At 38.7% G+C, this 12,861-nt stretch overlaps 1 protein-coding gene across 1 annotated transcript in view; it reads right to left on the bottom strand.

Annotated features, from left to right (window-relative positions):
• LARP1B (La ribonucleoprotein 1B) overlaps positions 1-12,861 on the bottom strand; it is a 147,476-nt gene that overhangs the window by 98,907 nt on the left and 35,708 nt on the right. The window contains 3 exon segments of the mRNA XM_081232330.1: positions 2,516-2,641; positions 2,645-2,881; positions 10,934-11,106. Coding sequence (XP_081088456.1) covers positions 2,516-2,641; positions 2,645-2,881; positions 10,934-11,106 — 536 coding nt within the window.

Below are 12,861 nucleotides of genomic sequence, written 5' to 3'. Positions count from 1 at the left end.
CACATGCCGCGGAGCGGCTAAGCCCGTGAGCCATGGCCGCTGAACCTGTGCGTCCGGAGCCTGTGCTCCGCAGCGGGAGAGGCCACAACAGTGAGAGGCCCATGTACAGCAAAAAATAAAATTAAATTAAATTTAAAATTAAAAAAAAAAATAAAAATTAGATCACATCCTGTTGGCCTGTATAAAATCCTTCAAGGTACTGCATCTGAACTTTAGGTAAGTTCCAAACTATTTAACATGGCCCACATGTTACCTTCTATGATCAGATGCATGTCTATATATCTATAACTGTTCTCTTACATAAATACTATCAACAGACCTTTTTTCAGTTCCTCAAATATACCAAATTCTTTCCCATCTCAGATTCTTACACCTGCTAGTCCCTTTTCCTAGAATATGGTTTATCTGTTATTTGCATGGTTCATTTTTATTCACAGTTCCTATCTCACTATAACTGTGACTTTCTCACAGGCATTCCCTTATAGCCTAATCCAATAGCACCTTGTTCTTTTCACACTTATCATAATTTGTGATCAAGTACTTATTGCAGCTTATTTTAATGTCTATCGCCCTAATTATTTGTAAGAACCAGGCATGTAGAGATCCTACTGTTATCTTCCCCTTCCATGCCCAGGATCTAACACAGTGTCACACACACAGTAGGAGTTTAATATACATTAAATAATTGATTTCTCTCCCTCTAAACAGACTCTCAGAAAAAGTACAATTCTAATGAGAAATTATATGTTGAGCACAGAATTAGAAACAAAAGAAATAAGTTAAATAACAGGAGTGTACACAGGGATCAGATAAGACATAATTATGAGCAGACCCATAATGCTTAAGAGCCATATAGCCAAGATTACTTTCCCTGGACTAATATTTAATGGCTAAGGCAACAGATGAGTTAATTATTGTTGTCTACACTTTAAAGCAAATAATCATCTATCAACAGGATATGTTTCTCAAGGTGACTTGAAAGTTCGTTATTTGGCACTCTGAAAATATTTTCCCACAGAACCAATATTATACACAGAGGTTAGGTTCCCCTGGTTAGTTCATAATGTTTAATCCATAATTCATTTATCCATTTTAACAAATATGAATTGAGCACTACTTTGTGCCAGGAACTGTTGTAGCTGGAGATACAGCAGTGTACAAAATAAGACAAAAATCCCTATCCTCATAGATCTTACATTCATGAGATGGAAACAGAAAAGAAGTAAGTGCAATATACAGAATGGTAGATGAAGAACAAAGCAGGGTAGAGGGATAGGGAATGGAGGTAGTGCAATTTTAACCTATTATTAGTTTATTTTCGATCTCTTTTTGTTCCCAAAAGGATTTAAGTTAGATGTTACTTACAGAACTTAAGTATCACAAATAAAGTAACAACCCTTATGCAAGGAGAGACTTTCAGCCAAGAAACTTTATAAAAACACACTTCCTTTCCCATTGCAGTAGGACAGAGAGAACTGCTCAGGCTCTAAGTCACTGACAAGCTACCATATCTTGAGGCAGGATCTCCAAAAAGGCAGGGGCTAGAGAAGAGGGTAGTGATGGAGAAATTCCAGGAAGAAAAGAAATGAAGACTCAAGAAGGAAAGCACATATATTGATGCTATGGAGCTCCACAGACAGCCAGCCCCTTCTTTCCAACCACGAGTTGGCTGGCTTTTTGTTCTAGAACTGTATTTCTGACCAAGATCTCTTTCCTATTTGGCATATTATACTTATACAACTCTTCCCTCATTATTCTATCCCAAAACAAATATTTAACTTTTTGGGGGGGTGTTTCTGATCAATTTAACAGCAGAAAAAGATCCTTTTTAATTCCTTTCTATACCATTAAAAGTCATATAAAAGGAATGCAGATAGCCAGTAGACTACTCTGGCACCCTCTTACTGTACCTTAATAACTGGGATAGGTACCAGGAGGTGGGGTGAAATGCAAGAAGATAAAAAATTGGAACAAGGTTTCAAACATCACTCCCAGCAACAAAGTTATGATTGGACAAGGAGAGACAATCAGCCAGTTTAATCTTCTATACTTGTCAGCAACCAGTTCTACAACCACAGAACATGCACTGCAGACTAAGGTGAGAAGGACACAAGGGGCAACAAAAGCAACTCCTCTGTGAAGCCCTGCTCACATAGCTAGGGTGATTATAGCCAGGAAAGTAAACAGCATATAAACTAAGCCTGCCCATAACTTTAGATTTTATTCCTTCTTATGAGAAAAGGCCTTCTTATTATTTTCACCTGATAAAAGGGTTTTTAATCAGTGAGTGTTAATTTTATTTTTTGTAATTAAAGTACTTATTTCACTGTCATTTTAATAAAATAATTTTTCAGCTTGTGAATATCAGATATATTTCCAGGAATTTTTCAAATTAAATATAATTTACTTATATTCAAAATTTCATAAAATAAACCCTCAAGTTTAGGAAAACATAAGCAGCAATGTGCAATCAAAACACAGTATCAACAGAAAGATGTTGGTCAGAAACAATTACCTTTACGGCTGTGTGTTTGTTTTCATTTTCTTCCATCCACAAATCCTGCTCATAATAATATAAGCCACCGTTGATAACTTCAGCAAGTTCAGATGTAATTTTTGCCCAAGACATGTGGTTGCCTGTTCAATCTCCTCCAGGATGTTTTCTCATGTAAGGTGGTGTCTGAGTTACAATCAAAATCTTGTTTAAATCCTGGTCATCGATTTCATAATCTGAATCATTATCAGACCAATCAGTAAATGTGTTTTTTCGCCCTTCTATTTGTTCCATCTCTTCATCAAATAAAAAATCAAGTTCTTCTTGTTCTTGTTCATCTGGAAGATATAGGTGATTTGATGCCTCTTCAGGTAGAGGTGGTGATTCCTGAAGGAAGAAATTGGTATTTTATATAAAAACACTGTTATCACTTTTACAATAAATGTCACATAACAATGTTAATGTAAGTAATATCAAAACTGTATGCTCAATAACTAGATTAGCAGTCAAACTGCAAAAGAAAATCACACCAGTATTATTCCAGGCCAATAAATATAAAGTAACTGCTAAACAATCAGTTTAAGATTAAAAAAAACCCACAAAGCTGAAAAAAGAAGGATTATATTAAAGACTCTTTTAGAGTTAGAATGGTCCTTAGTACCAACTTGTTTTACAGATGAGGGAAAAAAAGGCCTAGAGATGTGACATTGTTTGTCCACAATTGCAGAATTAGTCCGGACTAGAACAACCAAGGACTTTTTTTTTTTTTTTTTTTTTTGGCCACGCTGCATGTCATGCGGGATCCTACTTCCCCCAACCAGGGATTGAACCCACACCCCCTGCAGTGGAAGCACAGAGCCCTAACCACTGGGAATTCCCAGAACAACCAGGGTCTTCTGACTTCAAGATTCAACGATCTTCCCTAGTCTCAACGCTTTTTACCTCACAATTACATTAATACCATAATTTGTCAATAAGAAAACAAGTATAACTATCAGAAGATCAGAAATTTTTATAATTTTCTGGAAAGCAGAAAGCAAATGGAATTGTATTAATAATAAACATGACTAGAGGAAATAGAAATCTAAAACCCATATCAAGGAAGGCTGGGACTTCCCTGGTGGTCCAGTGGGTAATACTCTGCACTCTCAATGCAGGGGGACCAGGTTTGATCCCTGGTCAGGGAACTAGATCCCACACGCATGCCGCAACTAAGAGTTCACATGCCGCAACTAAAAAGTGCACATGCTGCAATTAAAAAGATCCCACAGGCTGCAACGAAGATCCCGTGTGCCGCAACTAAGACCCGGCACAGCCTAAATAAATAAATACTAAAAAAAAAAAAAGGAAGGTTACAGGGAAGGCAGACACCATTGATCCCACTGGGGTCCTAAAAAGTTTTGAGATGGTAGATCCAAAGAACAGGAAAGGACTATGTGACAGCAATCAAAATAGGTACCTGGGGGGCTTCTCGGGTGGCACAGTGGTTGAGAGTCCGCCTGCCGATGCAGGGGACATGGGTTCGTGCCCTGGTACGGGAAGATCCCACATGCCGCAGAGTGGCTAGGCCCATGAGCCATGGCTGCTGAGCCTGCGCGTCCGGAGCCTGTGCTCTGCAATGGGAGAGGCCACAACAGTGAAAGGCCCGCATACCGAAAAAATAAAGGTACCTGGAAAACTAACTGTAGGACACAGTTAGCCCCACACCCTTATCCGAGAATACAAAGCTTTATTATAAAGTCTGCCCCCAACTAAAAGCCCAAGAATCGCTTTCTAAACAAAGTTAAACATTTGCCAAGGGAGGGTTCATATCTTAGGTGCTGGAGCTACAGAGAGGCTGAACACATCCTAGTATTATTCTAAACTTCTAAAACAAAATGGGGGAAAAAATAAGGTAATTTTACCAATGAATGAAATACACTAACAAATTCTACCTCCCATAAAAAAGTACTCCTTATTTTAGCAATTTTGGAGATCCAAAACCAGCCGGACTCTGCTCTGCCTAAGTCTAGAAATCCAAGTCCATAGGCCCTTTACACTTAACCAAGAGTGTGCAATCATACCTCACATTCAGGAAAATGGTCCTCTGGATGAGCAGATCTATAATGCCATACACAAAAGAAATCTGTACCAATTTACCAATACTAATATAAACCATCAACCAAAGATCACCAGATATTAAGAGACAATCATCAGCCCAAAAGAGAGTTTTTAAAGGACATAAATACTAGCATAATGAATAAAAATAGACCAACTCCAGGGTATATCATCTGAAATTTCAAGAGTGGGGATGAAGAAATAATCTTAAAAGCTTTCAGCAATAAAAAAGTCAGTTGACACAATCTGAAGGGACTGAATTTCACAAGAGTTCTGAAAATTGACGAAGATGACAGTGGAAAAATGTTTTCAGATTTCTAGGGGAAACAAATGGGACCTCTAATTAAACTTAAAAGCTTTTGCACAGCAAAGGAAACCATAAATAAGATGAAAAGACAACCCTCAGAATGGGAGAAAATATTTTCAAATGAAGCAACCAACAAAGGATTAATCTCCAAAATATATAAGCAGCTCATGCAGCTCAATATCAAAAAACAAACAACCCAATCAAAAAGGGTGGAAGACCTAAATAGACATTTCTCCAGAGAAGACATACAGATGGCCAACACACACATGAATAGATGCTCAACATCACTAATTATTACAGAAATGCAAATCAAAACTACATTGACACCAGTCAGAATAGCCATCATCAAAAAATCTACAAACAATAAATGCTGGAGAGGGTATGGAGAAAAGTGAACCCTCTTACACTGCTGGTGCGAATGTAACTTGATACAGCCACTATGGAAAACAGTATGGAGGCTCCTTAAAAAAACTAAAAATAGAGCTACCATATGATCCAGCAATCCCACACCTGGGCATATATCTGGAAAAGATGAAAACTCTAATTTGAAAAGATACTTGCACCCCAATGTTCACAGCAGCACTATTTACAATAGCCAAGACATGGAAACAACCAAATGCCCATCAAGAGACAACTGGTTTAAGAAGATGTGGTACATGTATACAATGGAATATTACTCAGCCATAAAAAGGAACGAAATTGGGTCATTTGTAGAGATGTGGATGGACCTAGAGAGTGTCACACAGAGTGAAGTAAGTCAGAAAGAGAAAAACAAATATCATATATTAACGCATATATGTGGAACCTAGAAAAATGGTACAGGTGAACCGGTTTGCAGGGCAGAAATTGAGACAAAGATGTAGAGAACAAACGTATGGACAGCAAGGGGGAAACGTGGCAGGGGGTGGTGGTGGTGTGATGAATTGGGAGATTGGGATTGACATATATACACTAATATGTATAAAATGGATAACTAATAAGAACCTTCTGTATAAAAATATAAAATAAAATTCAAAAATTAAAAAAAATGTGGTACGTGTATACAATGGAATATCACTCAGCCATAAAAAGGAACAAAATTGGGTCATCTGTAGAGACGTGGATGGACCTAGATAGTGTCACACAGAGTGAAGTCAGAAAGAGAAAAACATATATTGTATTATTAATGCATGTATGTGGAATCTAGAAAAATGGTATAGATGACCTTAATTGCCAAGCAAAAATAGACACACAGACTTAGAGAACAAATGTAAGGATACTAAGGGGGAAAGGGATGGGGTGGGAGGAATTGGGAGATTGGGATTGACACATATACACTACTGATACTATGTATAAAATAGACAACTGATGGGAACATACTGTATAGCATGGGGAACTCTACTTAATGCACTGTACTGTCCTAAATGGAGGGGATATATGTGTATGTATGGCTGATTCATTTTGCTGTGCAGTAGAAGCTAGTACAACATTGTAAAGCAACTATACTCCAATAAAAATTAATTAAAAAAGAAAGATTTCTAGGGGAAAATGAAATCTGACCAAGATTTCTATACCCACTCTAGAACATCTATTTTAAAAAGATCATTTTCAAAAAAGTATGTTGACAGGACTTCCCTGGTGGTCCGGTGGCTAAGACTCCATGCTCCCAGTGTAGTGGGCCCGGGTTCGATCCCTGGTCAGGGAACTAGATCCGGCATGCTGCAACTAAAGATCCCGCATAATGCGACTAAGAGTGAAGATCCCACTTACTGCAACTAAGACCCAGCACAGATAGGTAGGTAGGTAGGTAAGTAGGTAGATAGATACATACATACGTACATACATACATACATAAATAAATGAAAGTATGTTGTCAATAACTAACCTACCTCAGCAGGTGTCTGAAATAACATACATACATACATACATACATACATACATACATACATACATACATACATAAATAAATAAAAGTATGTTGTCAATAACTAACCTACCTCAGCAGGTATCTCTGATGAACCTACAGTCATCTTTCCTCCAGGCCAAGCCCCCACTCTGTAGTATTGGAATACATTTCAGGTCTTACTAATGGTACCAATATTCTTTGGCCATGAAACTGAAAGGTCCTAGATATTATACAATTCTCTTTCTGTTTTGAAAACCACACTCCATCACCAATTTGCTGGCCCTATACAGTAAAATCCAACTAACCCTTGCAAAAACTGTTTTCATCAAATCAAAGATGTTATCAATTTTAAGATATTATTTTAAAAGAAATGCTTAAATGTGGAGGTTTTTTTTTTTTAACATGAAGGAAAAAACATAGATCTTGGTATAAATGAAATATGGTACAAGTTTCTGTCAATGAGCCCAGGATATGATCCTCCCTTGTTATCCAGGTTTGCCATGACAAATATACAAATTAATCAGGATCTTTAGAAAATCTTATTTTGAGAAGCTGCTCTAGGTTTTTAAAATGCCCCAAGGAAGAAAACCTCTTGTTAACATTTTAGTATGATGTGTTTAACTACCATTGCTAAGTAAAAACTTATCTTTATTTACAAAACAGAAATAGACTCACAGACATAGAAAACTTATGGTTACTACAGGATAGTTGGGGGTGGGGTGGGGGATAAATCAGGAGTGTGGAATTAACATACACACACTACTATGTATAAAATAGATAAACAAAAAGGACCTACTGTAGAGCACAGGGAAGTATATTCAATATCTTGTAACAGCCTATCATGGAAAAAATCTGCAAAAGAATAGGTATATACAGATATACACATATGTATAACTGAACCATTGTGCTGTACCACTTGAAGCTAACACAACATTGTAAATAAACTGTACTTCAATTTTTTTAATGGTAAATAAAAAATTAAAAAGTTATCTTTAATCAGGGTTTCAAACTCAGCATTACTGACATGTTGGGCTTGATAGTTCCTTAGGGCGTGTGTGTGGTGGCTGGCTGTCCTGTGCACTGTAGGATGTTTAGCAGCATCCCTGGCCTTCATTCACAGGATGCAGTAGAACTCTCTCAGTTTTAACAACCAAATATTGTCTCCAGGGGCTTCCCCGGTGGTGCAGTGATTAAGAATCCGCCTGCTAATGCAGGGTTCGAGCACTGGTCTGGGAAGATCCCACGTGCCGCGGAGCAACTAAGCCCGTGCGCCACAACTACTGAGCCTGAGCTCTAGAGCCCATGAGCCACAACTACTGAGCCCACGTGCCACAACTACTGAAGCCTGCGTGCCTGGAGCCTGTGCTCTGCAACAAGAGAAGCCATGACAATGAGACGCCCACGCAGCGCAACGAAGAGTGGCCCCCACTCGCCACAACTAGAGAAAGCCTGCACACAGCAACAAAGACCGAACACAGCCAAAAATTAATTAATTAATTAATTAATTAAAAAAGAGACAGTGCTTTAAGAAACTTATTAAATAATTGCAACAAGAGAGGCCACAGCAATGAGAAAGCCCGCGCACCACAACGAAGAGTAGTCCCCGCCTGCCGCACCTAGAAAAAGCCCGCGCACAGCAATGAAGACCCAACACAGCCATAAATAAATGAATAAATAAACAAACAAATTAAATAAATAAATTTATCTATTTATTAAAAAAACAAATTGTCTCGAGACACTGCCAAACATCCTATGCTGAGGTAAAATATCAACACCCTCTCAATTCCTCCAATGAAGAACCGTGCTTAAATCCTTCATGCTTCCTTTCTTCATGCTTTCATCTTAGGAATAAAGAGCTCTACTCATAATAATCTGTAATATGATGGCCTTCTTCATTCTTCCCACATCTGGTCCCAATTATTTTTAGTGACCTATTCCTTTTAGAGCTTACTTTGAATATTGAAATTATTTGAATATTTCCAAGTTTATTTTTAGTAAACTTTTTTACTTTGAGATAGTTGTACATTCACATACAGTTATAAGAAATAAAAATCTCGAGGACTTCCCTGGTGGTCCAGTGGTTAAGATTCTACGCTCCCAATGCAGGGGGCACTGGTTCAATCCCTGGTCGGGGAACTAAGATCCCACATGCTGCGCAGCATGGCTAAAAAAAAAAAAAGAAATAGAAATCTCGTGTACTTTTTACTCAGTTTCCTCCAAAGTTAACATACTGTAAAACTATAGTAGACTATCACAAGATAAACACTGATGTTACCCATCAGTCTTACTAGGATTTCCATTTTACTTGTACTCTGTGTTTGTGGTTTAGATCAGAGCAATTTTTATCACATTTGAAGTTCACGTATCCAACCACCAGCCAAAAATACAGCGGTTCTACAACAAGAAACTCTCCTATTGTTCCCTAACCACGATCATCTCACTCCCTTGTGTGCCCCCAAGAAATTTATTCTCTTTTCCTTTCCTACTGTACAATCACCAAAACATATATAAACCAGACATGTATCATTTACAAGTAATTACATGTAAAAGAATTTTTAAAATAATTAACAAGGTTACAAATAATATGGCAGTTATAAATTCAAAATTTATAAGTTTTGTCAGCTTTAACAAAACTGAAATATTATTCAAATATAAACTAATTTCAAGTAAAAAAGGTTAAAGTGAAATTTTTTTTTTTCGGTACGTGGGCCTCTCACTGTCGTGGCCTGTCCCATTGCGGAGCACAGGCTCCAGACGCGCAGGCTCAGCGGCCATGGCTCAGGGGACCAGCCGCTCCGCGGCATGTGGGATCTTCCCAGACCGGGGCACGAACCCACGTCCCCTGCATCGGCAGGCAGACTCTCAACCACTGCGCCACCAGGGAAGCCTTAAAGTGAAATATTCTTAAATCATATTCAGAAATAAGATAAAATTTAAAAAATGATACAATATTATTCATTTTCAACTACTTAGTAACCCATAAGCTTTACTGAAGGGCAATGGTTCCAATTTTTACCATTTTTCTTAAAACTTTTCCAAATTTATGTATGTACCTCAAAAACAGTGGCCTTACATTCCACTCACAATATATCACACTTCAGACTTCCCTGCTGGTGCAGTGGTTAAGAATCCGCCTGCCGGGGCCTCCCTGGTGGCGCAGTGGTTGAGAGTCCGCCTGCCGATGCAGGGGATACGTGTTCGTGCCCCGGTCTGGGAGGATCCCATGTGCCGCGGAGCGGCTGGGCCCGTGAGCCATGGCCGATGGGCCTGCGCGTCCGGAGCCTGTGCTCCGCAACGGGAGAGGCCACAACAGTGAGAGGCCCGCATACCGCAAAAAAAAAAAAAAAAAAAAAAAATGTTTTGGGCTTCCCTGGTGGCGCAGTGGTTGAGAGTCCGCCTGCCGATGCAGGGGACACGGGTTCGTGCCCCGATCCCGGAAGATCCCACATGCCGCGGAGTGGCTGGGCCCGCGAGCCATGGCCGCGGAGCCTGTGTGTCCGGAGCCTGTGCTCCGCAACGGGAGAGGCCACAGCAGTGAGAGGCCCGCGTACCGCAAAAAAAAAAAAAAAAAAAAAAAGAATCCGCCTGCCGGGCTTCCCTGGTGGCGCAGTGGTTGAGGGTCCGCCTGCCAATGCGGGGGACACGGGTTCGTGGCCCGGTCCGGGAGGATCCCACATGCCGTGGAGCGGCTGGGCCCGTGGGCCATGGCCGCTGAGCCTGCGCGTCCGTGGCCTGTGCTCCGCAACGGGAGAGGCCACAGCAGTGAGAGGCCCGCGTACCACAAAAAAAAAAAAAAAAAAATGAATCCGCCTGCCAATGCAGGGGACACCGGTTTGAGCCCTGGTCTGGGAAGATCCCCCATGCTGCAGAGCAACTAAGCCCATGCACCACAACGACTGAGCCTGTGCTCTAGAGCCTGCGAGCCACAACTACTGAGCCCACGCGCCTAGAGCCCGGGCTCCGCAACAAGAGAAGCCACCACATTGAGAAGCCCATGCACCGCAACGAAGAGTAGCCCCCACTCGACGCAACTAGAGAAAGCCCACGCACAGTAACGAAGACCCAACACAGCCAAAAATAAATAAATAAAAATTTAAAAAATTTTTCTAAAAAAAATATATCACACTTCACTTGGGTCATAACAACTTACCTTCAATTTCACTGGGGATGGATGATGTCTCTTTCTTACTTCTATCCAAGGTTCTGAGTCCAAGTCGGGCAAACTGGCAGACAAACCTCTAGACATTGCTTGAAGATTACTTGTTTCAGTGTTTTTCTTTGGGCTCAGTGGACTTCCAATTCTTGGAGAATTTGGGGCAGACTCTAAAATTTTAAGTTAGTTCTATAGTTAAAATAATGGTTTTCTTATAACACATATTTTTTCTTTACTTGGGCGTTTTCTTTCTTCACAAAAACATGATAAATCAATCTCAATTATAATCTTTCAATGATTTTCAAACCCAAAGGGCTTTGTAAGATGTATTCGAGTGAAGCCAATGAATAATAACAGGAATGTTATCAACCCTTATGCAGACACATTCATTCAAACTTCTCAAGAATATCAATGCAAGTCACTTACTAATTATGACAATACATCTATTTGGGAGTCAATTCTCTGTGAAACCTTAGATTCATTAATTGTAATGAAATTAGGGAATCTTAAATGCTACTAAGCAAATAAAATTCATATTTTATTCAAGGCAAAATCAATCCTTCACTGTCTGCTAGGATCTATACTAAGGCGGCCAATACTCATACTTTTCTCATCTCCTTTGCCTAACAAGGTTTACCTAAATGCAGTTGGGCCCTTGGCTTGCAGTGAATACTGTGAAAACTAGAATGTCACGTCATTAAAGTGCAATGCCCTGGTAATAACAAAACATTTTACAACTCTGCTGGAATTAAAAATGTCTTTCTCCACACTTTTAATCAAAGTAATTATATGCTCTATAAAATACAAATCAATTCCTTTATAAATTTTTTTTCAGAAGTCGAAGAATATTTAAGTTATAATGCAATATGAACTTGCTTTGGACAAAAAGTGTTTTAAAAACAAATTTATACTGTAAACTTCTAAACATTATTTACTCCTCAAAGCCAATTCCCTGAAAATATTGCAAAGTTGAATACTACAGAGAGAAAGTTGAAATAAATGAACACCAACAATCCTTCTAACTTACTAAATGAAAATGCAAAGGCACATTCCAGGAGTCAGTTTGAGAGAGTACTCCAAGATTTTACTTTCATCTACTACATATGAGAATCAGATGGATTTATTTTCTTCTCCATGGACACATAGATCCAGGCTTCAACCACCAGATTATTATATTGCTTTAAAAAGAAGTATAATGATTCATAACAGAAAACGCTCTAAAACTTCACTGTTCAATACAATAGCCACTAGCCTTGTGGAGCTACAAAGCACTTGAAATGTGGCTAGTGCTGAAATGTGCTCAGGATAAGTGTAAAATACACAGCAGATTTCAAACACTTGGTACAAAAATAACATTGGTCCATAATTTTTATATTAATTTCATAATATTTGGGTATATAAAAATTAATTTCATTGGTTTTACAGCTTTTAACGCTATTAAAAATTATTAGGATTACATGTGTGGCAAACGTAATATTTCTATTGGACACTGCTGCTCTACAACTTAATGGTACATGTCATCAATTGATCCAAAAAATTAGTACGAGTGAAAAGGTTTGGGCTGTCAGTATTAATATTGAAGTTATAGGAATGAAAAAAAACATTAACTCTAGAGAACCCTATTCCTAAGACTATGAATCATCTCTATTCATGCAGTAAATAAAGCTTTAAAAGTAGACTAGGAACCACCACTAGTAACTGGGAGAATTAACTAAATTAGTATGTATAGCTCATGTATACACGACTAGAACAGTATCTAGCACAAGGTAGATAAATTAGTACCTACTATTTTTAACATAGAAATTGAATTTTTAAATACCTACTTAAGTTTATGATATAATCGTCTCTAATTGCTCTTTAAGCTTGAATAATGTTTCTACCGTGAAGTTGTATGTTTCACAATATTCACAATACATGTGCTTATA

Source organism: Mesoplodon bidens, assembly GCF_964165515.1.
Source record: "Mesoplodon bidens genome assembly, chromosome: 1".
Classification (NCBI taxonomy): Eukaryota; Metazoa; Chordata; class Mammalia; order Artiodactyla; family Ziphiidae; genus Mesoplodon; species Mesoplodon bidens.
This window is presented reverse-complemented; position numbering and strand designations above follow the sequence as displayed.